This window comes from Lutra lutra, chromosome 7 (genome assembly GCF_902655055.1).
Source record: "Lutra lutra chromosome 7, mLutLut1.2, whole genome shotgun sequence".
NCBI classification, from domain to species: Eukaryota; Metazoa; Chordata; class Mammalia; order Carnivora; family Mustelidae; genus Lutra; species Lutra lutra.
The window spans coordinates 145,282,502-145,310,164 of NC_062284.1; the positions used below are offsets into that span (position 1 = coordinate 145,282,502).

The following is a 27,663-nucleotide window of genomic DNA, read 5'->3' on the forward strand; positions in this document are numbered from 1 at the left end:
CTGCTTCCTCCTCTCTGCCTGCCTCTCTGCCTACTTGTGATCTATGTCTGTCAAATAAATAAAAATAAAATCTTTAAAAGAAAAAAAAGTTGTTTTGGGTAAGAGCCACAGCTGCGGGCATCTGAAGACTTGATTAGGCTGGTGGGTCTGCTTCCAGAAGGGCCCTCTAACCTGGTTCTGTTGAGGGGCTGCAGTTCCTCACCAGCTGTAGGCATGAGGAGGCCTCAGTACCTTGGCATCTAGCGTCTGTCCATCGAGGTGTTTAATGCCCCCACAACACACAAGCAAGTGATCTCTGAGAGCATGGAGGGGGCCACAGTATCTAGTCATTTTAAGTGAGTCACTCACTAAGTGTGCCCCACACTCAGAAGAGAGGGATATGAACTTCTACCTTTTGCAGAGAGGATTGTCAGAGAATTTGTGGACATATTTTAAAACCACCATACCTAGGGTGCTTGCTCTAAATAAGATTCTTCGTCCCGCTTCAGATCTAGCAAGAGGTAGAGCCCAGGGACCTGGAGTTTGCACACTCTTATGATTCTGATGCAGGTAGCCTGAAACCCACACTCCGAAATGTGCTGTTCTGCCAGATGGATCACTTGGTCTTCCTTAAATAAATGGTCTTAATTGGCCACAGCCACATATACAAAGCACACATAGCTCATTTTTTTACTGTGGACATCTTTTTGAGTCTTGCATGAATCTGGTTACGTCCAGTGGTGCCTGCTACCCCAAATTAAAGTGAGCTCTGCCTTCCTTGAATTCCTGTAATATTGTATCTTTTCCCGCTGTGTGGCTCTGATTACTGTGTTTCAGTGCTGCATTGCTAGTAGGGATTTAAAAATGATTGCCTTCATTTGACCTGCTCTCCTGCCAGCAGAATTATGACAACTCTGCACCAAGCATTCCGGTACTCAGGATTTAAAAGCAATGTGGTCATTAGAATGCTAAGGAGGCTGGTTCAGACCATACTTCTTGGTAGTTAGTACTTTCATAAAGGCATTTATCAAACAAAGGAGTTTCTGTTGTGTGCCAGGCTTGGTTTCAAGTATACAGTAGTGAAAGGAGACCAGTGTGCCTTTCCCCACCCCACGTGGATGACAAGGCAACAATAAACAGGTACACAGAAATATATCTTTATACTTGAAAGACATTCTGGGGAAGAAGTAAACAGACCACTATGATGTAAAACAAAGGAGATTTTCTTAGATAAGGTTTTCAGAGAATCTGCTTGAGACTTCAAGGACAGAACGGAGAAAAGACTCTAAGGGAGGAAAGCAGTTCAAATGTTTTGATACCTGAGAGGAATCAGGGTAGCTGGAAGAGCATGGCTGGAGCTCATGTTGCAGGGATAGTAGAAGTCGCCATGGCCATGGTCTGAGTTTTATACTAAATGCGGGGTCCTAACTTGTGTTGGTATTGTATCCAGCTTGGAACTCTCCTGCTTTAGCAATTGTGGGAATAACTGGGAGATTCAGATTATAAGCTACAAATTCAACTATAATGAATTGGAAGACAGGGTTTCTGTGTTGGCTTGACAGAGGGAAACGAAGAACTCAAGCCTGAGTGGTGGTCAGAGTAGCCATCTTCTCATCTCAGAACACAAAACGCGAGAATGACTACAACAGCAACAGGAGATATTTGTGTTGGAATAAAAGTGCTTCAGCCTTTAGAGATGATCCAGTATTCAGGAAAGGAATCTTACGCATCTGACTCCATGTTTTTAAGCTCTGAGCTCAGTTTAGAGGTCAGATGGGTCCATGTCCATCTCCCTGCTCTTAGTTGTGAAGTACTGATTCAGTTCTAGATTAGATGTGGTAGACGGAACAAGTGCCGTAAGCCCCGTGATTTCTCCCCAGATTTCTTTCCACATAGCCAGCTTCTCCTCCTCTCTCCAAGTTCTTCCCAGCCCATACCTCCCAAAGGTTATAGATACTGGTTGTTGGGAGACCTTGGTTCTGGCCCAGTTCCCCACGGAAAGAGAGCAGGACCTTGGGAGATCTTTTCCTCTCCTTTCCTGGTTTCCACTTGTCTTCAAGAGGGTTGGATAAGATGGCCTCTAAAATTGTTATTTTCTGAGATCTTCTGATACTAGCCTAGGCCGTAACACCATGACTCTTCTGAATTCACAACACATGTTTAATCAACAAAGTTTAATATTTCTCCTTATTCTCTGTGATGGTTTGGCAGCTCCACCAGTCTTACCTGGATGGTTTTTCTTATGGGATCCTCTAGGTTCGTTGGTGTGGCAGCATTCAGCTGATAAATTGATGGGGCTGTACTCGGGTGGGACAGTGGGTCTTTCCCTAGATGTACTCTTTCATCCTCAAAGAGGCCAAACTGACTTCCTCATATCATGGCATCTTTATTCCAAGAGAGCAAGTGCTGGATATGCAAGCATTTATCCACTCACTCTCTTCTTGTTTTCAAATTTGATAATGTCCCATTGGCCAGAGCAAGTCACCCAGCCCATACCAAAGTGCAAATATGCAAGGCAGGGCTCATTAGGATCATAATTTAACTGTCTGCCACAGCTGCCATGCTAAATTACCTGTCTTCTCCAACAAGGATTTCCCACAGTGGTTTTGTTCAAAATCTTCTCACAGAATTACTTGGGAGGGCGCCTGGGCGGCTCAGTGGGTTAAGCCTCTGCCTTCGGCTCAGGTTACGGTCTCAGGGTCCTGGGATCGAGCCCCGCATCGGGCTCTCTGCTCAGCGGGGAGCCTGCTTCCTCCTCTCTCTCTGCCTGCCTCTCTGCCTACTTATAATCTCTGTCTATCAACTAAATAAAATCTTAAAAAAAAAAGAATTACTTGGAATTATCAGTTCTAACACAATCACGATGTAGTTCATCAGGACTGCATACATTTGGGTTTGCAGTGGTATGTTGAATCAGACTGAGTCGAATCACAAGCTATTCTTGCCTAAATCCGATCTTACATGTTCAAGATAGCAAAATAGAATTCAGATTGTGGTATCATCCTCCTCTGCAACTTCTGCTTTTCCCGGAGCAAAAACTGAAGTATTTATAGCTGCCCTGGACTTGCATGCTCGTGTCGGGTGTAGACTGTTGAACATTGTCAGTGAGGCAGTTGTCTAAGAGAAGGTTTAAATTTGTGTTGCAGCAGTGGAGTAGAATGTTTAATAACCTGTGTTGGGGAACTATGTGTTTGTTTTTTAGCTCTTCAGAGAAGTAAGAATAATGAAGATTTTAAATCATCCAAACATAGGTATTTTCTGCTTTCTTAAATATTTTTGGGTCTAAATGCATTCCATTTGGGGTCTCAACCTACATTCCAAGAGTGATAGGAGAGTCCTTCCCCCCTCCTAGCCCAGGTACACTTTTCATAAAATATTTATTTATATAAATTGTTCATCATTTGTATTAAGTTTTTGCAATTACTAAAGACAGGTTAAAACCTTAGGTATTAAACTCTTGAATTTAAAGTTTTAATGCAGTAGAAACTCTAATCAGATCATAACTTTCCAAGTTTTAATGCAAATTAGAAAATAATTTTATTTAATTCATATATGGGAAAAGAAATTAAATCAGAGTTAAGATTTTCAGAGGTATAACAGGTTTTGCTGTGGCAGTGTTCTTAAGAAATTACTTGTCCATTGAATCATATTTTAAAAGATATAGGACACCTGCTATCTAATGGAATTTTTTTTAGGAATTGTTTTATACAGCACAGATTTGCTTCATGTGCCCTCTGTGTGCATAGTTCAGTGCTAGGTTCGATGAGGTGGGTTTAAAGGAAGGGTATAGGGTGCCTGGCTGGTTCAGTCAGTAGAGCAGGTGACTGTTGATCTCAGGGTCATGAGTTCAAGCCCCAAGTTGGGTGTTAAGCCTACTTAAAAATAAGTAAGTAAGGATGAGTAGGGGTCATCATGTCCTGCTCTCATAATCATAGGAACAAGGTGAAACTACGCAAATTACTTAGTATTTTGTATATTTTGTAAATTCATCTCAGTGAAAATGTTTGATCACATACATAACATAATAGAGCTCTTTTATGGTTTTATTTATTTATTTTAACAGAGGGAGAGAATTCACAAGTAGGCAGAGAGGCAAGCGGGGCTGGGGCAGGGGAAGCAAGCTTCCCGCTGAGCAGAAAGCCCGATGCGGGGCTCGATCCTAGGACCCTGAGACCATGACCTGAGCCGAAGGTAGAGGCTTAACCCACTGAGCCACCCAGGTGCCCCTAGAGCTCTTTTTGAATAATGTAACTGTTTTTTTACATAGTGATAGCTCCTACAATCCATAATATTATTTCAAGAATGAAGTGGCTATGAAGACAGGCACTTTTACCAGTTTAATATCAAAATCAGTTCTGGAAAGTGGGGGCACGAATTGATGTTCTGGGTGTCATATCAAGAATTCTTAAGGCACAAGAATAGAAGATAAAATGGAGACACAAGCTACTTCATCAGGTCTAAGACACATCATTTAAAAGGCATTATTTTACATGCTGCTAAGGAAAAAATTCTTAGTGATGTTAGTTAAAATGTGAAAAAATTTAATCTTAGAATCAGTGAAATATAATGTTTGGAGAAAAGTAACAAGGAATATAATCATGGGAAGAAAACCTTTCTTCACTTTTCATTTCAGCCCTGGGGGTTACCTGGCTAATTCTTGGTTTCAGATTCCAGGTTTTCACCAAATAACCAATCACTGCATCCTAGAACTAGCCAACTTAAAGGTAGTTATTTTGTTCTTTAGTTAGGTTGTGCCCTGATTAGAGTTCTCTCTACTTATTCCAAATAGCATATCTTTGATAATAATTGAATAATTCTAATTTAATAATTTAATAATTCTAATAATTTAAATTTCTATTGGATTCAGATAGTTTTTCCAGAAGACCCAATATCTACGTTGGAATTTTAGAAAAGGTTTATTTGTATATTGATGGTTTACTAGCATATATGCCTTAAATTTCTTTAAATCATTTTTCCCGGCAACCAGAACATATTATTTTAAAAATGATATGATAGTTTTATTCATCAGTTCAACAAACATATATTACTTACTGTATAAGGCACTTAATTTGGTCTGATACTCTATATTAAAATGTCAGAAAATAGCCTACAATATAAGAGACCAGCACCCCATCCCCCATTTTTTGGTAAATTTAACTTTAGAGTACATATTACCAAAATAAAGTAGGTATAAAAAATAGTGATTCAGTAGCTTTAGAAATGTATTTCAGTTTCTTTTTAAAATGTATATATATTGGTTTGATATGGTTTTGTGAATTAAAAGTAATAGAAATCATATTTTGATCTGTGACAAGAGACTGCTGTATAACAAAGTCAGACTGACCCATTGCAAATAATTCTTTAAAAAGTCCTTTTCAGTTAATTATAGCATAATCCCTTCTATTTTCCATCTCTGGCTTCAGAATAGTAACAAAAGAACCTTGTTCTCTGAGAACAAGTGAACAGAAGTTTCCCAAGCAACAGAAGTCTCAAGTGAAATTGTTCTATATATCTTTAAAGCTATAATGACAAGTGAATGCACTTAAACTTGGAGAAGTAGAATAGATCTGAGCAGTTCCTGCAGACTGAATGTGAAGTAAGAACCCTTTTCCTGAGGGAGAGGCACGTCAGCAGGAAGGGCAGCTAGCCAATGTAGGCACCATACAGGATGAGGACAGAGGAGATGCAAGTAGGTGCACAGCCTGGACTGCTGAGTGCATGCCCACGTTACGTCGTTTGAGGACCCAGACATATCTTGACTCTTAACGGAATTCCATGCTTTTATAAAATGTGTTGTTGTAATTTATGATAAAATTCCCAAAAAACATTCTATTAAACCAGCCAGTTATGAAAATTTTCAACGGGGAAAAAGTTACTTTTCGTACTTACAGTTTATATGTACAGTGTATATGCATACAGACCTTTGTTTCTTTTTCTCCGGTATCCTTTCCCCTTCCTCAGTGAAGTTGTTCGAAGTCATTGAAACTGACAAAACGCTCTACCTAATCATGGAGTATGCAAGTGGAGGTAAGAAACTTCCATAGTTTTTCTTTCTTTCTTCCCTTTTAGAAGGATCCACAACCACACTGCCATGTGGATCATTGTGAAGGTTTCATTTAACATCCAGAGTTGTAATACAGTAGCATGAGAATCAGTAAAGCTGTCTTGGCTCTTCTGTGGGTTGCTATTTAGGTACTTCACTATTAGCATTATTAATATCTAAAACTTGGATTTTTTTTATTGTGGTAAGATGTGCATAACACAAAATTTAGCATTTTCACCATTCTGAGTGTACAGTTCTGTGACATTAAGTACATACACATTGTTGTATAGCCATGACCATCACCATCCCCAGAACTTTTTCATTTTCCCAAACTGAAACTCTGTCCCCGTTAAACACTAACTTCTCTCTCCTCCTCCCCAGCCCCTGGGATTCACCATTCTACTTCCTGTCTCTGTGGATGTGACTATAGTCACATGAGTGGATTCTCATAGCATTTGTCCTTTTATGCCTGTTTCACTCCGCATAATGTCCTCAAGTCTCATCCATGTCAGAGTTCTCCTTCTTTAAGGCTCAGTAATATACCATTATGTATATATGCACACCACATTTTGTTTAAGAAGTTGGATTTTTAAATATGTCAGTGCATTAGCCTGTTTGAAATAAATATACCTATAAATATGCAATACTGCCTATTGGATGGTTTTCTTTATCAGATTTTAATGTCATTGATGTTCATCTTTCCCAAGGCCAGAAGTGGTGGTTGCAATGCATATATTTAGATTTTCCTTAAAGATCAAGGACTTGTCATTTTTTGCCTACAAGATTATATACATGTAGTCTTTTTCTGAAATGCATGTATATAACTGTTCTCTTTTACAAAGATACTGCTTTTGGGGTTGAGGTTGGGTTGGGCTTCTAGTTTTTGGACCACCTGTGAGTCTCCTTGTCTGTGGAGAGCAGAAGCTTTCTGATTTGTCTTTGTGTGCTCCCTACCTTGATACCTCCACATAGTGCCTGGCACAATGCAGATGCTTACAAATAAGAATTCAAGTGTGGGGACTTCTACTGGGGACATACTCTGTTTAACTAGGGACATGAGTATAGCTTTGACTCTTTTGCTTATACTAGTTTTATTTTATCGTCAGCATTTTGATCAGACAGAAAACCACAGCCTCATTGTAATGAATTAACAATTAAATAGAAGATTATAAACCTGCTGTGGGCAGGAATGAGTTACAGTAGGAAAACCTTTGATGAGCTTTCTCATATTCATTATTGTCTGATTCAGAGTTTAAATGTGTGGTTTGAGAATTTAGTTGGGTGTTTTCACATTGGGGAGGAGTAGAAGAACGGAAACTGAATTGCAGCACCACAAGTCTGTACGGAGTTCTGGTACTTTCTGCTTGTGTTACAGTACTGGTACTTTCTGTTTGTGTTACAGAGTTATGTTCATAATCTTTTCTTTATAGAAACTATAGTTTCTACAGTGCACAGGTACTGTCTCTCACCAGATCTCCTGTGATCCTCACAAGGACTCCATGATGTGGCCAGACAGGGAAGGATGGGCTTTTACAAACCTTGAGGAAGCGGGGGCCGGGAAGTCATTGTGGTCACGCTGCCAAGCCCTCAGCCCTAGCCTTCTGACAGTAGATACGCTCTCCTGATTGGTCATTTGGTCACGGCTGTCCTTTCTCATCTATTTTAGGCATTAGGGTCATAACCCTTTTTCTTATATAGGGGCACAACTCATCCACTTTTAGTAGAAAGAGGGTGGGCTTTCGAAAACAAAGACATGGGGTCAGTCTACCCAGGACCTCTCATTGACAGTGTGACCTGATGAGTCAGCATGTCTCTGAGCTTCTTAGTGGATATGCTAACACAGCCGTCCTCTAAGGGCTCAGTATGCTGCTCAGCGCTGTAACAGCACTCCTCAGTCATAGGGCTTTCTTGGCTTTGGGCTATTTTAATCAGCTCAACAAAGCACTATCAATCCCCAGCACATCTGTTTTATTCTATCATCCCCAACACATTTGTCATCTGGAACAGCCAAAGTGTCATTAAATTGACTATCTAGTCCTCTTTAGCCTGGTATTTCTCAGTTTGGTAGAATCATGGAATTTTACAGTTGGAAGGAATCTTAGAAGTCTATCCAAAGCAACTGCCTAATTTTTACGGATGAAACTGAACCTCTGGAAGGTGGTTCTGTGCCAGCAGTTCTGTCACGTGTTTAGTGACAGGACCCCAACTGGGACTGAGGGCTTTCTGAACTGACCTGTCCAGTGTCCTCTCAACCACAGGGTCCCTGACCTGGGTGGGGAGAGCCACTGTTTGCTGTCTTTTTCCAACAAATAGCCTTTTGAGGTTTTCAGTGTAGCTTCTTAATCTGAGTGCTAATACATTTTTAATAAGGAAAATAAAGAGCTCTGGGTTGAATTCCTGATATATAATTTAGTGATCGTGAGTATGACTTTATTGCTCCAAAATCTCTTAAGAGGTTTATATTGCTCTTGAATTTATAAAAATATTTTAAAAATTTTTGACAGACTTGGACTTTTCTCCAGGTTACTCTGCAGCAGCTAGAGGGTACAGCAGCTAGTGGGTTCAATCCGGTAGTTTCTTTTAAGTCGAAACTGGTTTTTGTATGATATGAACACTAGTTGCTTTCACTTTTTAACCACTTGTTTTGACATCGTATACTATTCTGCAAAGAGAAAGGTCATTTGCTTAGAAAATGTGGACACTTTACTGAGCTGACATTTAACTTCATAATTCATCATAGTTAAACAAATTGTATAGTGTAAATTAACAGTTTGTAATGTGTTTCAAAAGATCATTATGCAATCAAGTGATAACTTAAAAATATTTATGCCCATCCATTCTTTTAAAATGTTTCAGCTAGGCTAGAAGCTTAAAAGTTAGAGATACTAATATAGAATTCAGAGTAACTTTTTCCTCAAAAGTATGTTATGTTCTGAAACTAAGCATTTTTTTTTAAGTATCAGAATCCTTTAGTTGAATATTGTCACTCAGCTGCTGGAAGTATTCTTTATTTGTATAAAGTAGATGTGATTCTTTCCCAGGGCATATTTTGAGGAACATCATTTGCTCAATTAGTACCCTTTTCTGTTGATTTCAGACGAATTATTTCTTTATTCCCCGTTGATAAGCAATTGGCAATACTAGTGTATTTCCTGAAGTACCACCTCTTCCCTGAGGAATTACTACTGTTTAAACTACCAAGTGGATGTCCACTAGCATGTTCTGTTGGCCTGACCTTCCCACTGAATCCCGAACCCCCCCACTTCTCACCACCACTGCCACTTCCCGCTTGAGGCCCAGCCTCCCTCATTCTTGCCCTGATTATTGTGCTACTCCCTCTTATCTTTCTGTCTCTTTCCTGACCCTGACCTCTTTTCCACTCTGGCAGCCAGAGTGACCCTTCCAAGAGGTCAGTTATTTCATAGCCTCTTCTGCTTCTTCTCACTCAGAGCAAAGCCTGCGGGACTCTTCATGGCCTTACGCCTCCTTCCCATCTTCCATGACCATCCAGTAATTTCCTTCTCCTTGTTCATACTTCTTTGGCTACATAGCCTTACTGCCTAGACTCTTTCTCCCTGATAATGACAGTGCCCTCTCCCTCACAGTAGTCCCCAAAGCACTTGCACAGGCAGACCCACTTCCTGTTTCTTCCCCTACGTCTGCTCCATAGTCCTTGTCAGCTGACGTCCCATTCGCGTGTTTGTTGATTACCTCTCTCTCGCTACTGGAATGTAAACTCTTCATGAGGAAAAGGACTTCACTTGGCTCACTGCTATATTTCCCTAGAGCCTAGGAGAGTGCCTGGCAGTTAGTAGGCACTCAATAAATATTTGTTGAATTAATTATTATATTCAGGAACTGCGTTTTTAATAATCCTACAGTGGAGATACCATCCTCTTTTAACACATATCATTTTCCCATTTTAACTTTCAGTTTTTATTAAAGCACGTTGAAAATATAACCCTTAAAATGTTGTATAAACATAGGAAAGTTTAATTTTAGGGTTTTTCTCTAGTTTAAAGATTTTGTCAAAGAACTTTTGCCTGTAGTTAAACTTAAGGCTAGGCCTTAAGTTCAAAATCCACGTTTCTGTTATCTTCATGCCTGTATTTAAAAATAAAAATTAGAGCATTTCTAAAAGTGAAACATCATCAGTTTATGGGAAAATTAGTGCTCAGAAGTAGGACTTCTGCTTACTTTTATTTCTCTTGATTATAGGTGAAGTGTTTGACTATTTGGTCGCACATGGAAGAATGAAGGAAAAGGAAGCAAGAGCTAAATTTAGACAGGTATGAATTAATGCACCTTTATTAATTTAATAAACTAATCTTGCTTATTAAACCCTGAAACAGACAGTGTTTGCCTCTCTAAATGGTTATAAGGCCCATTGGATGGAGCAGGGAGGGGTTGGCCATTCAATTTAACAAAACTTTATCTATTAAGTATCTTTCATGCCTAAGGCACTGTGTAAGAGGCAACAATGGGTTCTATTTCTAGCTTTCTCAAGATTTCACCTCACTCTTAACCTTAGTTTTTGACAATAGCATCAAAAATCTAGAGTCTTTCAAAACACTTAGGATTGCATTAATTAAAACCATTTCCCAGTTTTTAACAAGAAGAGTGTCACAATCTCAAAATTCATTAATTTTTGTCTCACATAAGCTAGGAGTAGGCTTAAATTTAACTTAAAAACATTAATACTAATGGTATTTTTAATTAAAACCTATTAAATAACAAATTTTAAGACTAATCTTTGGCTATAATTTAACTCTTCGTATCCTCAACTTTTCTACCTACAAAGATTGGAAGTTATATTTGATGATTAGTTTTGAAGTGCTTTCCAATTCTTTTTTTTTTTTTTTTTTTTTTTAAGATTTTATTTATTTATTTGACACAGAGAGATCACAAGGAGGCAGAGAGGCAGGCAGGGAGGGGGGGAGCAGGCTCCCTGCCGAGCAGAGAGCCCAATGCAGGGCTCGACCTCAGGACCCTGATATCATGACCTAAGCTGAAGGCAGAGGCTTAACCCACTGAGCTACCCAGGTGCACCCCCCCCCCCCGCCTTTTTTAAGATTTTTATTTATTTAGGGACACCTGGGTGGCTCAGTGGGTTAAGCCGCTGCCTTCCACTCGGGTCGTGATCCCAGGATGCTGGGATCGAGTCCCACATCATGCTCCTTGATCAGCAGGGAGCCTGCTTCTCTCTGCCTCTGCCTGCAGCTCTGCCTGCTTGTGAGCTCTCTCTCTCTCTGACAAATAAAATCTTTAAAAAAAAAAAAAAAAAGATTTTTATTTATTTATTTCACAGAGAGAGACAGCAAGAGAGGGAAGAGAGAGATAGCAAGAAAGGGAACACAAGCAGGGGCAGTGGGAGAGGGAGGAAGCAGGCTTCCAGCCGAGCAGGGAGCTGATGCAGGGCTTGATCCTGGGTCCTGGGATTGTGACCTGAGCTGAAGGCAGACGCTTAATGACTGAGCCATCCAGGCACCCCTAGTGCTTTCCAGTTCTGATATCATTTTATTCTGTGATCTACAGAGGGAAGCACAAATTTCTCTTTATGACAAAACAAAGTCTGTTTGGCCCTTTCCATAGCTATACTCTTAATTTTTATAAATTGACTACTTAAAAGCCAAGAGATTTTTTTTTTTGCCTCATAATTTTTTTTTAAATAAAGATTTTTATTTATTTGACAGAGAGAGATCACAAGTAGGCAGAGAGGCAGGCAGAGAGAGAGGGGGAAGCAGGCTCCCTGCTGAGCAGAGAGCCCGATGCGGCGCTTGATGCAGGGCTCGATCCCAGGACCCTGGGATCATGACCTGAGCCGAAGGCAGAGGCTTAATTAACCCACTGAGCCACCCAGGCACCCCTGCCTCATAATTCTTAAATCCCTTCCCACTAAGTTGAATCTGTCTGACTCACAAACATTTATGTGAATATGGTTTGTTGACTGTGAAGAACAGCAGGTTTGAGCCTGACCGTCTCCAAGGAAGCAACTAGCACATAACCCTGTGACTGACTGCTCCTCATTTCTTCTGTCTCCACCCATGCCCTGGCAGGGTCTGACTTGTTGGAGGGACTCGGGCAGTTACTAACCTACCAGTTGAGTCAATCGCTCAGGCTTTTATTTTAAAATTTCCTGCAGAGGGGCCTCTCGGTGGCTCAGTCGGTTAAGCGTTTGCCTTAGCTCAGGTCGTGATCTCAGAGTCCTGGGATAGAGCCCTGAGTCGGCCTCCCTGCTCAGCGGGAGGTCTGCTTCTCCTTCTCTCTGTGTCTCCACCCGACTCGTGCTCACTCACTCTCTCAAAAAAATAAATAACCTTTAAAAAAGATTTCGGGGCGCCTGGGTGGCTCAGTGGGTTAAGCCTCTGCCTTCGCTCAGGTCTTGATCTCAGGGTCCTAAGATCGAGCCCCACATCGGGCTCTCTGCTCAGCAGCGAGCCTACTTCCCCTCTCTCTGCCTGCCTCTCTGCCTACTTGTGATCTCTCTCTCTCTCTCTGTCAAATAAATAAATAAAATCTTTTTTTTTTTAAAAATAAATAAATAAATAAATTCCCTGCAGAAATTCTGAAGTCTTTATTTGAGGAACCCGTTAGTTGGTCAGGGAAAGATAATTTATGTGCTTTTACAACTAATGACTTGATTTATACTGTTTACAATGTAATGTAATCCTTCCTTCTTGCCTTAGTATTTCCTTAACATCCTCCATTTAAACCTGGAAGGATCAATCAGGATATTGGTGTTTCCACTGTGCTCCATTATAAATTGCCATGCTTTACAAAAGTTTATAAGCCATTCTTACTTTGACTGAATAAGAAGTCTTCCTCTTCGTGGCAAAGAGGAAGGTATGCCACACACAAGGTACACTCCTCATGAAAATATTATCTGTCAGAAACAGGCCCTTCTTTCCACATCCATCCGCAGGTCGTGTCTCCTTCCCACCTCCTTGGCCATTCTCATCCTAATGACCATTTGTGTGGTTTTAAGCTTTTGAATGAGCTCTGTTCTTTTCAAAGAAAGAGAACAGATTCCTGGCTCCATCATCTTTCCTCACCTCTTTCTTGGTGGGTTGGTAATGTAGCTGCCTCTGCTTTTTCCTGTCTGACTAGAGGTAAATTAAGTTTGCATTCATATTTCAACCTGGACAACATCCAGATCCTCAACCTTTTTAAAGAAATAACTGCTTCCAGCTTAAAAGAATGCAAAATGAACAAAAAAACCCAGTGACTTAAGGTTGAATATTTTCAGGTTATTGTGGCTTTAAAAAGGTTAACTTTGAGTTGTTTGGAGGTAAAAGGAGAACAACTTTGATCACTTTGAGAAAGGGTAGGAAATTGTCAAACCTTATTCAAAGGCAGAATTTGAAAGTAACCTGTAGGAGAAATCTCAGTATTAGTGGGGAGAGAAGAGGGAATGGGGAGAGAAGAGGGAATGTCAGATGAGGCAGAAGTAAGGTCAAGGTCATGAGTTCAAGCCCCACACTGGAGCCCACCTAAAAACAAAAACAACATTCTCTGAGGGTCTATGTTCAGTGTAGGGGGGGGGGGGGGCTGCAAAAAAAAAAAAAAAAACTGATGATGGGGGCGCCTGGGTGGCTCAGTGGGTTAAGCCTCTTTGCCTTCAGCTCAGGTCATGATCCCAGGGTCCTGGGATCGAGCCCCGCATCAGGCTCTCTGCTCAGCAGGGAGCCTGCTTCCCCCTCGCTCTCTCTGTGCTGCTCTGCCTACTTGTGATCTCTCTCTCTGTATCAAAGAAATAAATAAAATCTTTAAAAAAAAAAAAAAGCTGATGATGATCTGGAGAAACAGGCAGTATTATCATTAGAACCCCAGTTTTGCATGTATGTGGTCACATGTAGTTACACTGGCCTAATAACCAACAAAAAGATTAGAAGCAGACACACTAAAACAATAAGAGATGTTAGCAGGCATGCGTTTATGCATACCTTTCTGTATTTCCTAAAATTCCTGTAATAGGCATATAAAACTTTTATTAATTAGAAAAGGAGGCTTCTGGGGTGCCCCGGTGGCTCAGTCAATTAAGTGTCTGGCTTCACTTCAGCTCAGGTCATGATCCCAGGGTCCTGGGATCAAGCCCCAAATCAGGCTCACTGCTCAGTGGGGAGCCTGCTTTGTCCCTCTACCTCTGCTGTTCCCACCCCACCTGCTTGTTTTCTGTCTCTCTCTCAAATAAATAATACATAAAATCTTTCAAAAAGAGAGAGAGAGAAAGAAAAGGCTTCTTAAAAATTACAAGTAAGTGTAAAATTTCAGCAAAATAGTTGTTTAATCAACAGGAATGACCCAAAATTTACTAAATAAGTAATAAAGAATTTACATCATTTGCTGAGCGTAGAAGGGACCCTTCCAGATCAAGCACATGATAACTTATCTAGTCCAGTTCACATGTTACATTTACTCTTCCATTTTAAGGAAGAGGAAACTGATCATCAGAGAGGTGGGTAAGTTTTGCTGTCTTTGAACCCACATCAGCTAAAATGACGAGAGTGTTTGTTGTAAGGAGCAGTCCTGACTGGGAAGAGAAGTAATTAACAGAGGAGACCCAACCTGGATGAACGCCTGGCCATGGATAGTCTATAACTAACAGTTTGGTTTCGAGTTAATTACATGGATATGGAAAGCTTGCACTAGAACCATATGATCCTGGCTCTGGGGTCAGCGAGGGTCCTCCAGATCCTGGTGATTTCTTGGGCCCTGGCATCATATTCACAGATAACCAGAATGTCAGGGGATAAGACCAAGAGGAGACTACCCATTAAAAACTGGAGAGAGCAGGAAGAACATCCTCAACCTATCTTTTCTTACCCTCACCCCTGAATTTCTTCAATTGGAAAGTTCAAAGCACAAGAAAATTATTTTTAGAGACCCACAGAGTCAGGTGTTCACAGAGTATTTTGCATGTGTGAACATTAATGAGGTTTTCATCTTAATGATGATGATTAACCTGTGTCTCTCCTGTGCAGATTGTATCTGCAGTCCAGTACTGCCACCAAAAGCGGATTGTGCACAGAGACCTCAAGGTGAGTTGCAGGGCCCTTGGTCTGTGAGAGTACGCTCTGCCTGTATGTGGTCAGTTCTCTTGGTGGTCACTAATTAGACTGTGTTATTAAGAAGACAAAGTAAATCCTATAATAATTGATCTTTTTATTGCTTTCAAGAGTAGAATTTATTGATCCATCACTTATGTAATAATTGATTCTTTTAATCAGATTTTGGTGTTAATGAAATATGAAGTTTATTTAAAGTATCTTACAGGGGTGGGGGGATGGCTGAGCCTGGTGGTGGGTATTAAGGAGAGCATGTATTGCATAGAGCACTGGGTGTTGTACATAAACAATGAATCTTGGAACACTGCATCAAAAACTGTGATGTATTTTATAGTGACTAACATAACACAATAAAAATTTTTTGTAAAAGTATCTTACGTTTTAGTGAATGAAGGTAGCTCATAGTTGGTCTCTGTAGAAATATTATCACACTGCCAAACAGGGGCACCTCCAGAAATGTTTGCTGTCACCTGGACGGTGCCCTCAGTACCACCTGGCCACCTCTTCTCTGTCTCTGGACAGTGTTCTCTCCTGTTAACAGTGGTACTGAAGACCTGCCCCTGCCCTCACTCTTGGCATAGGATAAGGTTTTCTATTTCCCAGATAACATAGAAATGCCAGGCAGAAACTCCTTCAGTTTCCCAGCAAACCTGCAAGGTAAGCTTCGCCAACACCCGCCCTTCACCTCTCAGAACATTTCTTCTTGTTACAGCCGGTAGGCTGGCTCAGCTGACCCTGTCTCTGGGTTCTGGGCCCTCTCTACCTACTGGCTTCCCACCAGCAGCATTTATAAAATCATGCTGAAGACTGGACCATATTCTACCAAAAAAACTCTCCACCCCAAGTCCCCTTCTACATATACTTGCTTTCTCTCTCCAGCTTCACAGCCGTATCTCCCTAAATACCATCTGTATTTGTTGGTACTCGCTTCCTCCCTCTCTGCATGTCATCATCATCAGTAGCTTGTCCCTCTCCACACCCATCTGTGCTGCTTACATGTTCACTCTAGTAGCTGCGGTGGCCACCTGTGTGCTGATGACCCCCAGAATCCATGCCTGCAGCCTGAGGTGACAGATGGGCACCAGCTAAACTCTGCTCCTGTCCCTCGGGTTCAGCAGGCTCACAGCCTACCTTCTTCCTTCCTGAATGGGAATGTTCTTGTTCTGACACCTCATGTCCCTTGGTGCCTCAGTCTCCTTTGCTCTACCATCCGCTCAGTCTCCAGGTCCTTTTGCTACTGTTCCCCATACTTCTTGAGCACGCTCTTTTCTCTCCCTGGGACCACTGTCCTCCAGACTGCCAATATCTCATTCACCAGCTTCTTGTTAGTCTTCCCTGCTTCCAATCTTGCCTCTCCCTCGCTCATCTATTTTACACGCTGCAACTAGAATGGCCTTTTATTTTATTTTTTTTTAAGATCTTATTTATTTATTTGACAGACAGAGATCACAAGTAGGCAGAAAGGCAGGCAGAGAGAGAGGAAGGGAAGCAGGCTTCCCGCTGAGCAAAGAGCCCGATGCGGGGCTCGATCCCAGGACCCCGAGATCATGACCCGAGCCGAAGGCAGAGGCCCAATCCACTGAGCCACCCAGGCGCCCCCAGAATGGCCTTTTAAAAATAGAAATAAGAGGGGCACCCGGGTGGCTCAGTGGGTTAAGCCTCTGCCTTTGGCTCGGGTCATGATCTCAGGGTCCTGGGATCGAGCCCGGTATCGGGCTCTCTGCTCAGCAGGGAGTCTGCTTCCCCCACCCCACCCCCGCACCGCCTGCATCTCTGTCTACTTGTGATCTCTCTCTCTCTCTGTCAAATAAATAAATAAAATCTTTTTTTAAAAAATAGAAATATGATTGTTGTTTTCCTGCTTGAGTGACTCTTTAACGGCTCCCCATTGCCATTAGATTGAAAACTTGAACTTTCTATTGGTCATTAAACTGGCCCTTTGTGATTTGGCCTTGGCCATGTCCCCTGCACTGCTTTCCTACACACTGTCTCAGTTTCTTGAATATAAAACATGTTCTCTCTTTCCTTCTGGGTTTTCAGACTATTTTTACCGAAGCCTCCAGGCAGCAGCTTTGATTTCACCCCATCTAGGAAACCTTCCTGCGCCTTTCAGTGCCAAGCCCACAGCTCCCCACACATCCTCAGTTACAGCATTTAGGTCAGAGTGCAGCTGCTTGGTTTTCTGCCTTCCCCCCTCTAACAGCTCCTTGAGGGCCAGACCCTGTCTATCTTGTTCATCATTACATGTTCAGACACAAATATATAATGCCAGATGTGTCGTTGACACGTGGTGGATATTTGGTGAAATGAGTGAAAATGACTGTGATCTGTATCTTGAATGAGGTCTGGGGCTTTCCCCTCCCCTGTGATAGCCACTGTACAGCTCTTTAGCAATTTTTTTTATAAAACGTGGTTGGCCATTTAAAGCAAGTGTTCATTTTTTTTTAAAGCCACTTACTAGTTAAGGGGCGCCTGGGTGGCTCAGTGGGTTAAAGCCTCTGCCTTCGGCTCAGGTCATGATCCCAGGGTCCTGGGATCGAGCCCCACATCGGGCTCTCTGCTCAGCGGGGAGCCTGCTTCCTCCTCTCTCTCTCTCTGCCTGCCTCTCAGCCTGTCGCTATCTGTCAAATAAATAAATAAAATCTTAAAAAAAAAAAGCCACTTACTAGTTAAGAAAGCTATATAAATGATTTTTTTTGATCATTGGGCATTTGTTGTTTAAAATATTGCCAGAGTTCATCTATACCTTATATCTGTTACTGGTTGCTAATGTTTAAAAATTAGAAATCTTGGGGTGCCTGGCTGGCTCAGTAGAGCATCTGACTCTTGATCCTAGGGTTGCGAGTTCCAGCCCCACATTGGGTATGGTGATTACTTTAAAATAAAATTGGAAATTCTAATTTATCTCCTATTTTTTTGCTTTTCCTCTAGAAAGAATGTTTTCTCATTTTTTTCATTAGGATATATTAACTTTATATCATTACAAAAAGCTTTTATGAAATGCCTAATTCTGTCACAGTTCTAATTCTATTTTGGTTAAATTTCATTTTTGTCTTGATGTTTTCCCTCTAGGCCGAAAATCTATTGTTAGACGCTGATATGAACATTAAAATAGCTGACTTTGGTTTTAGCAATGAATTTACTGTTGGCAGTAAACTGGATACGTTTTGTGGCAGTCCTCCATATGCAGCCCCAGAGCTCTTCCAGGGCAAGAAATACGATGGGCCAGAAGTGGACGTGTGGAGCCTTGGCGTAATTCTCTACACTCTAGTCAGCGGGTCACTCCCCTTTGATGGACAGAACCTAAAGGTATAAGAACCAGTTGTTATCCACTTTCTTCAGAATGCTAAACATTTTATTAAATGATTAGGGTTAATATTTTAATAATCTGTCAGTATGATGGGGTCTCAGTGGGTTCTTTTTTAACCTAAAAATTGACTCACTAATTTTCTTTCCTCCCTGCCCCCCCAAAGGAACTGAGAGAAAGAGTATTAAGAGGGAAATACAGAATCCCTTTCTACATGTCCACAGACTGTGAAAACCTTCTCAAACGTTTCCTGGTGCTAAATCCAATAAAACGAGGCACTCTAGAGGTAATCGCATAAGTGCAAAATAAGTAACGATTTCAGAGAATCTTTACAGTATTTTTAGAACTTTGCTTGGATTGTAGGACATACTGAATACTGTCCTGGGGCTTTTTAAGCAGAAATTGAGACTATTAAAGGTTTTTCTGAAAGTTACCCTTTGAGATATAATCCTTGAAATGTTGAAAATAAATTTTTCTTAATATTGTGGATATCAGCATGTTTTGTTCTATGCTGCTAATGAACAGTTCACCTTTCAGCAAATCATGAAGGACAGATGGATCAATGCAGGCCACGAAGAAGATGAACTTAAACCATTTGTTGAACCAGAACTAGACATCTCAGACCAGAAAAGAATAGGTAATTACTCTGTGCCTGCATGCTGTGTGTGTGCAAGTAACATATTTCTGTATTGACACCTATGGATATGCCTAAAATGGGAATAATAGGAAGTTAAATGTAACTTACGCGATTCACCTTATGTGTTGTCATATTTAGGAACTTAATGTAGTGTAGAATATCACTTAGTAACTCAGAAATAAGCTAACTGCCCATTTGTGTTAGGAAATCTACAAAATTTGGGGTCAAATAAAGGAAATTATTTTATCCTGTAACACAGTGATTTTGTATCCAAACAAAACACATACACTATATTATGTCCTTCTTTTAGATATTATGGTGGGAATGGGATATTCACAAGAAGAAATTCAAGAATCTCTTAGTAAGATGAAATATGATGAGATCACAGCTACGTATTTGCTATTGGGGAGAAAATCTTCAGAGGTAAGAGTAATCAGAAAGAGCTAACATGACTTTTAGGTAAATGAGTTTAGTAAGCTCTTTTCTTAGATTTTACTTTGTTAATATGTATGATATTTGATGTATCATTTTTAAATTTACCTGCAAATGACAGACCTAACTGCTCTGACCATTACGAACTACTATTTTAACTTTGAGGTAGAACCTTAACGGTGGGTATTGTCACAAACTTGAATGTTGTAAGTTAACCTATAGTCATTAATAGTTTAGAAATGATGTAAAGAAATTATGAGATGAGTGAACAGAGAGCATTTTAAATTATATGAAAAAGCCTAGAAAGAGCTCCTAAATACCTGTCCTTTTGTGAGCTTTCTCATCAGTCAGAAAAATATTTTCCCCAAATTGAAGGTTGTCATTTTTGTACAAATTGTGTACTTTTGTACAGAATTCCTCATCTATAATGTGATGTGATTCTTCATCTGTAGAGTGAACTGTTTGTGAGAGGTTTGTGTGTTATGAAAAGTTTAGTTTCCTAACATACCACTTGGGTCCGTGTTGTGGTTTTTGCTCTGTTCTTCTCATTTCCTCTTAGCTGGATGCTAGTGACTCCAGTTCTAGCAGCAATCTTTCACTTGCTAAGGTTAGGCCAAGCAGTGACCTCAACAACAGTACTGGCCAGTCTCCTCACCACAAGGTGCAGAGAAGTGTTTCTTCCAGCCAGAAGCAGAGGCGGTACAGTGACCATGGTAAGTCTGAGACCATTCCAGTATGTTCCCTGCAGTCTTCCCTTACACAAGAGACCTCCTGACTTTGGGAAGCAACCTTTGGTTTAAGGCCTCCTGGGATGGGAAACTGACTTGATTTCTTTTCAGGGCATTTCTTTCCTACCAGTCCTGCCAATGTTGGCATGAACATCTCAAGGCTCTGATCTCCTTGGTACACTCACTCCTCTGGAACCCCTGCTTCAGTCTCTGGTCCTCTGTTTGCTCTCTTCCCCACCTCTGCATTGGATTTACTTTCCTGATCATTGTCCAGCACTTGCTGCAATGGTGAAAATGTTCTAGATCTGTGCTGTACCATAGAGTAGTCACTGGCCACATGTGGCAGTTGAGCACTTGAACTGGGAAAATGGTTTTCAGTTTTGCTTAAGCTAAATTTATGTGGCTATATGTGGCCTTCCTTGGAAAACGTATAGTACCCCAGTTTGCCTTGCTTGGTTTAATTTTTTTTTCCTTAAAGATTTTTATTTATTTATTTATTTGACAGAGATCACAAGTAGGCAGAGAGGCAAGCAGAGAGAGAGGAGGAAGCAGGCTCCCTGCTGAGCAGAGACCACCCCCCTCCACCCCCGATGTGGGGCTCGATCCCATGACCCTGAGATCATGACCTGAGCCGAAGGCTTTAACCCAGGTTAAAACTCAGGTTTTAACCCACTGAGTCACCCAGGCGCCCCATTGGTTTAAATTTTTGACTTGGGTCGTTCTCAGCCACACACTCTAGCTGTTGATGTGTGTAAACACCCTCAATCTTAAAATATTTAAGATTCAGAAATGAATCTTTTTTGAGGCTTTGGACCCTAAGAGATATGGTTACCAAACTTAATTATTCTGCCTTCTAGGCAGCCCCACGTGTGGGGATCCAGAGACTCTAGCGTGTGTGTGTGTGTGTGTGTGTGCGCATGTGCTCACACGCGTGTATACATGCATATTTATTTGCCTGTAACCTATGAATGTGCACGTGGCATTTATAAACCTAGCGTTGATCTGGGTCTCTCTTTGTTCATGTTCAGGTTAGTTATTAAGGAAAGGTTTTCCAGTGCCTCTGAACAACAGGACATTTAGCAAAATGCCTACAGATTGTTCTAAATCACCCAGTTTAAAGGGAATTATTCCTAAAGTCCTGGGGTGAGGGGGAATTGGTTTGTTTTTGAGGGGTTTTTTGGTTTGTTCGGGGGTTTTTTAGTTTTCTCATATCTCTAGTGACTATCTTAATAAGTTAATTCTTCCCTAAGTATGTGTATTCCATTTGGATTGGTAATACCTTTTTTCCCCAGCCCAGAAAATTTTAGAGCTGAAAAGAGCTTTAGACATGGTGTCATACACTCACCTAACCCCCATTTTATCAATACGGATAAAGACCAAGAGAGCTCATCAAGTCTCCCCAGGTTACATAGAAGTGGGAACACCTATTGTAGAACCCCCAGACTTCTGGGCCCGGGTCCTGTGGCTTTGTCCACTAATCCATTGATCGATTACCTCACAGAGTCGTCTTTTCATAATAATAATGATCCTTCCTTCTTGGAGCCTCTAATATGAAAACATGCATAAAAGAGGGGCCATTGGCTGGCTCAGTCAGTAGAGCATGTACCTCTTAATCTCGGGGTCGTGAATTCAAGTCCCAACTTGGGAGTGGAGCCTACTTTTAAAAAAAAGTTCATAAAAGAATATTTCCAGAAGTCCATGTATCCATGTATATAGAAAGCTACGGACTCGATTCTGTGTTGTTTTTTATTCTTTTATGGGGATGAAGATAGTGGTCAGCAAAGGAAAGATTTGGTTATGCCTCTGGCTATGTTCCCTTAGATGCTAAAAATGGGATAGATTCTATACACAGTGTCTAGTAAAGCACACCCCCTTGATACCGAGTAAAAGCAGACAAGCCTGCAGCTAACCCAGCTTTGAGCTTGTCCTCTCATCTCTCTACTTCTAGATCCCAACAATTTATACCTGCCTCTGTAAAATTACAACTTAAGTTTTTCCTGTGGTTCTTAATTTCGGTCACCTGTGTGACCCCCTGTATGTATCTACATATTTTTCTGGTAAGGGATCTTCAGTAGACTTTTAAAGGGTTCTTTGTCTTATTAAAAAAAAAAAAAAGAATTCCTGGTTTATTAATCAATGAATGGTATTGGGGCATATGATAGTTACCAGAAAAATATTAATTTGCATCCATTTCCCACATCTTATACAAGGGTAGATTCCATTTAAAATGAAGATGTGAGTATAAAAAATACGAAAATATTAAAAGAAAATATTTTAAAAATGAGATAATTTCCTTTTTCTTTATAACTTGCACTAGTGAGGGTTGTTTATTGATGGATGCAACCATTTGTACGGATCACAAGGGAACCGTGCTGAGTGGGGAAAAAAATCTCAAAAGGTGTCATGAAATTGATCTGTTCATGTAACATTCTCGAAAAGAGAGAATTCCAGAGATGGAGACCAGACCAGTGATTGCTGGTGTTTAGGGAGCTAGAGGTTGGGGTGGAGAGGGTGGCTGTGCTGGAAAAGGACAGGCCTTGAGACGGAACTGCTCAGGCTTGACTGTTGGTGGCCCTGATGGTTACTGTGCGTGGAGCTCACTGTTCCCAGACACAAGTGGCACTGGCGAGACGGTGCAGTCTGAGCCAGGTTTCAAAGCAGTTCAGCAGCAACCCTAGAAGTGCAGAATGTCTTTAGCTCTCTCATGCTGTCTAGAAAAAAGATAACTGTTAAGGGTAATATAACCCATGCTTGTTTATTTCTTTGTTTTTTATGTTAAAATTCCCAAACTCAGAGCTTAGTTGTTTCCCTCCTATAAATAAAAGCAAACCTTTGTATACTTCTAATTCAGTGTTAAATAGATTTACCATTTAGATTTTTGTCCAAGAAGTAGCTTTTTTGTATCCCACTCCAAGCCCTGTTTAATAGGTCTAAAATATAAAGTTTCTTCTGTAGAATAAATGATGAGCATTTGATGCCATTCCTGAAGATTACCGCTGAATAACATACGTAACGAATATACTAGTTATCGCATTCATTTCCAAAATTCTTTGAACTCCGAGTCTCCTATGCTACCATCAGAGTCTCCAGATGCTTTTTTATAGGACATCAGTTAATTGTCCATCCAGGATGTCCTTAGATGTACTCCTCCTGGGGTGGGTGTGTGGCTGGGAACTGCTGCCCTCTTCCTCCCTGCTGTTTGCTTAAGGAGCGTGGCATTCCTCCGCTTGTGTCCCCTTCCCTGTCTACTCAAATTCCTGTTTATCTGGAAAAGTATGAGTGCTTTAAAAGAGATCCAGGATAGGGGCACCTGGTGGCTTAGTCAGTAAGTGTCTGCCTTCGGCTCAGGGCATGATCCCAGGGTCCTGGGATCAAGCCCCACATCGGGCTGACTGTTCAGCAGGGAGTCGTCTTCTCCTTCTCCCACTCCCCCTGCTTATGTTCCCTCTCTCGCTGTGTCTCTCTCTGTCAAATAAGAAAATAAAATCTTTGAGAAAAAAAAAAAAGATCTAGGATAAAACTTCAAAAGTCATGACCCATAAACCTGTACTGTTCTGTTCCAAAGGTGAAGGCATCTCTCATACAAAAAAGGGTAAGTTTCACTCTGATGTACCAGGTGAAGCAGTTCATTCTGCATGATGTATGTGCGTCAAGTTAGTTTGATTATTTATCTGTACAGTAACACTCTGAAGATGTTTTCAGTGGACAGCTATCCCTGAAGTTAGCTCTGAAGCACAACTGTACAAACTTATAAATGCAAACAAACAAACAAAACCAGAACTCTCAGAAAAGTTGAAAAGGACAAGGAAGTGAAATTTCCAAATTGAACTCATTGCATAGGGAAGACATTATATGTGAACGGGAAACATCCTATTATAGGATTTTACTCTCTTGTATTTTTTTAGATGATAGCAGTCTTAGGTCATCTTATAAAATATGTTTATTTTCACAGAATAAATTGTAAAACCGTATTCTGACTTTTTAAAAAGTAAACTCTTCTTTTTAGCTGGACCGGCTATTCCTTCAGTCGTGGCATATCCAAAAAGGAGTCAGACCAGCACTGCAGATAGTGACCTCAAAGAAGACGGAATTCCTTCCCGGAAATCAAGCGGAAGTGCCGTTGGAGGAAAGGGAATTGCTCCAGCCAGTCCCATGCTTGGGAACGCAAGTAATCCCAATAAGGCCGATATTCCTGAACGCAAGAAAAGCTCTACTGTCCCTAGTGTAAGTGTTGTTAAGCTAGAGAGCATTCCTAGGATTGTAGGCTTCTGGCAGTCTAGACGTTCTGTTCCTCTGTCCTCATCCATCTACAGTGCTGTCCCCACCAGGCCACCGTGGCCAGTCTCAGCCTGTAGAGATCACCTTCAGTACCTGGGTTGAAGGTGTTTCTTGCTGAGCCCCATCCCACTAGATGAATGTTCAGATCTTTCTTGCCAAGGACTGTGTCTGGTTATTCCACCAACATCTGAGCTTTAGGTCATATCAGGTGCTGAGAAATAGAAATACCTCATACCTGCCAGGAAATAAATAAAACCAAATGACGACAGCAGACAGACGGCTGCAGACAGAAGCCTAACAGAGTGTGTGGCGGACACTGGGAGATCTCATTGGTTGAGGGCCAGCGATGTGTGCATCTTCAGATGCAAAAAACATTTGACTGAGTCCTTACTGCTTACCAGGGACTATGCAAGTGTTTCTCCATGTATTAGCTAAATTTTAAGGTGAGAAAATGAAGAAAAGTTAGGTAATTTCCTAAAATTATACTGCTGATCTGTATCCATCTCTTAATCCCTATCCTTAACAAATCTCCCCCTTAAGTTGGTAGTAATCATTAAATTCAGTCTATTCAGTTTCAGGAACTTTTCTGTGAATTGAAACATGTTCTATCTGACTAATATAGTGATTATTATTCTTAACACTCTTGAAGTAATTTTAGAACGAATTTCCAGAGGATATACAGTCTTAGGAATATTCAATAACCACATATTTTTCCTTCAAAGTTAACAGTGGCACAGCCCTCCCTCTACCTCAAAAAACCCAAAGTGTGGGGGCCCACGGAGAAGCTCGGCTGCTCTTTTCCAGAGGCTCTTGTGTGTGCTGTTCTGGGGATAGGAGCTCATAGAGAGGCCCCAGGGGGTTTGTCTTTGCCATCCTCTGACCTTGTGTTTTATCAGAGTAAACCCTATGTGCAAGGTTTTTGATTTTGCCTTCCTAATGCCATAAAGTTGGGTTGTCATGTCACAGTCCTGCAAGTTAAGTTCAGTCTCCAACTTTTGTTGAGAGTTGTGAGAGGAAGGTAAGACCCTGTCCTCTGCCCTCATGACTTTCTGTCCCTATTGCTCTACTCAACTGCATACCTCCCTTTTGAAGATACACCCCCCAGCATTATCTGATTATTTATAAAAGAAAAAAAGTAACGTTACTAAAATTTTAGACTGGAATTTCCCTGTACGTGGTCTCCTCATGCTGTATTAAAGGTGGCTGTGTTTCTCTTTGTTTAAAAATTTTTCTTAATCTGATAAAATTCTGTAGTTGTTAATTCCTTGCTTGTTAATTTTAAAAGCACTCCTTTCCTCGGTTAATTTTTTTTTTTTTAAGATTTTACTTATTTGAGAGAGAAAAACAGAGTATAAGCAGGGGGAGCAGGAGAGAGAGGGAGAAACAGACTCCTACTGAGCAAGGAACCTGAAATGGGGCTTGATTGCAGGACCCTGGGACCATGACCCAAGCCGAAAGGCAGATGCTTAACTGAACCACCCAAGTGCCTCTTCCTTGCTTAATTTTGAAAGCATTAGCTTTTCAAAAATAGGTGTGGGGGCGCCTGGATGGTTCAGTCGTTGGGCATCTGCCTTTGGCTCAGGTCATGGTCCCAGGGTCCTGGGATAAACCCCTGCATCAGGCTCTCTGCTCTGCAGGAAACCTGTTTCTACCTCTCCTATTCCCCCTGTTTGTGTTCCTGTTCTCGCTGTCAAATGAATAAAATCTTTTAAAAGGGGGGGGGGGGGGCGCCTGGGTGGCTCAGTGGGTTAAGCCGCTGCCTTCGGCTCAGGTCATGATCTCAGGGTCCTGGGATCGAGTCCCGCATCGGGCTCTCTGCTCATCAGGGAGCCTGCTTCCCTCTCTCTCTCTCTGCCTGCCTCTCTGTCTACTTGTGATCTCTCTCTCTGTCAAATAAACAAATAAAATCTTAAAAAAAAAAAAAAAAGAAAATTGGGGGGCACTTGGGTCCTGGTGCTCAGTCGTTAAGCATCTGCCTTTGGCTCAAGTCATGACCTGAAGGAACCTGACATGGGGCTCAATTTTTTTTACTTTTGTTATTCATCCTTTGGTGTCATATCTCTGAATCTGTGTAATGCAAAGTTGTACAGACTTACCCCTGTGTCTTTACGAATAATTTTATAGTTTTTAATACTTATGTTTAGTCCTTTATTTTTCACTCTTATTATTCTCATGCTTGCTATTTATTTTATTTGTATGTTTACCTTATGTTTCTAATCCTTTTTTAATTTTTATTTTAAAATTATTAGCTTTTAAAAACAGTGGATATCTATTTTCCCACTCTGTTTAAAGTAATATATGAACTAATTTATGGATTATTGTAGCCGGCTTTTTTCTTTTTTAAGATTTTTCTTTATTTATTCGACAGACAGCACAAGTAGGCAGAGAGGCAGGTAGAGAGAGAAGGGGAAGCAGACTCCCTGCTGAGTAGAGAGCCCGATGCGGGGCTCGATCCCAGGACCCTGAGATCATGACCTGAGCCAAAGGCAGAGGTGTAACCCAGGCGCCACCCAGGCGCCCCCCGGCTTTTTTTTTTTTTTTTTTAAGATTTCATTATCTATTTGACAGAGAGATCGCAAGTAGGCAGAGAATCAGGCAGAGAGAGAGAGACAGAGAGGAGGAAGCAGGCTCCCTGCTGAGCAGAGAGACGGATGCGGGACTCGATCCCAGGACCCTGATGACCTGAGCTGAAGGCAGATGCTTAACCCACTGAGCCATCCAGGTGCCCTATAGCTGGCTTTTTAAGAGTTGCTCTACCATAGCCAGGTTTCATTCTTTCTGCCAGGAGACAGCAGAGGCTGTTGTCTCCACCCTCTTTTGTGATCTTTTAGCCAGTACCACTGAGAGCTTACTGTCAGTTTATTCAAAGACTAAATTACTCTTGTGTATTTAAATAGCTTGTTTTTCCTCATTGTACTCTCCTTATTACTAAATGGTAAAAAGGCAAAACCCCCCCCTTTTTTTTATAGAGTAATACAGCATCTGGTGGAATGACACGGCGAAATACTTACGTGTGCAGTGAAAGAATTACAGCCGATAGACACTCAGTAATTCAGAATGGGAAAGAAAACAGGTACGAAATCTCACCTGTTTGCAAGAAAATCTGTTTTTCCCAAAAGAAACGGAAGCATGTTGTTTACTTCTCAGTTTTTATAATCAAAATTCAGATAATAATGGTAAGTATTCTTTCACGG

General features: G+C 41.1%; 1 protein-coding gene across 7 annotated transcripts in view; it reads left to right on the top strand.

Moving 5' to 3' along the window:
• MARK3 (microtubule affinity regulating kinase 3) overlaps positions 1–27,663 on the top strand; it is a 126,153-nt gene that overhangs the window by 80,368 nt on the left and 18,122 nt on the right. For 4 of the 7 annotated variants that reach the window (XM_047738358.1, XM_047738360.1, XM_047738359.1 and 1 more), the window contains exons 4-14: positions 3,182–3,230; positions 5,941–6,006; positions 10,241–10,311; positions 15,004–15,060; positions 18,160–18,396; positions 18,561–18,680; positions 18,932–19,031; positions 19,342–19,454; positions 20,023–20,176; positions 24,198–24,415; positions 27,439–27,542. In XM_047738358.1, coding sequence (XP_047594314.1) covers positions 3,182–3,230; positions 5,941–6,006; positions 10,241–10,311; positions 15,004–15,060; positions 18,160–18,396; positions 18,561–18,680; positions 18,932–19,031; positions 19,342–19,454; positions 20,023–20,176; positions 24,198–24,415; positions 27,439–27,542 — 1,289 coding nt within the window. The remainder of the gene's footprint in view (positions 1–3,181; positions 3,231–5,940; positions 6,007–10,240; positions 10,312–15,003; positions 15,061–18,159; positions 18,397–18,560; positions 18,681–18,931; positions 19,032–19,341; positions 19,455–20,022; positions 20,177–24,197; positions 24,416–27,438; positions 27,543–27,663) is intronic. The other 3 variants (XM_047738361.1, XM_047738363.1, XM_047738364.1) reach the window with 2 other exon arrangements.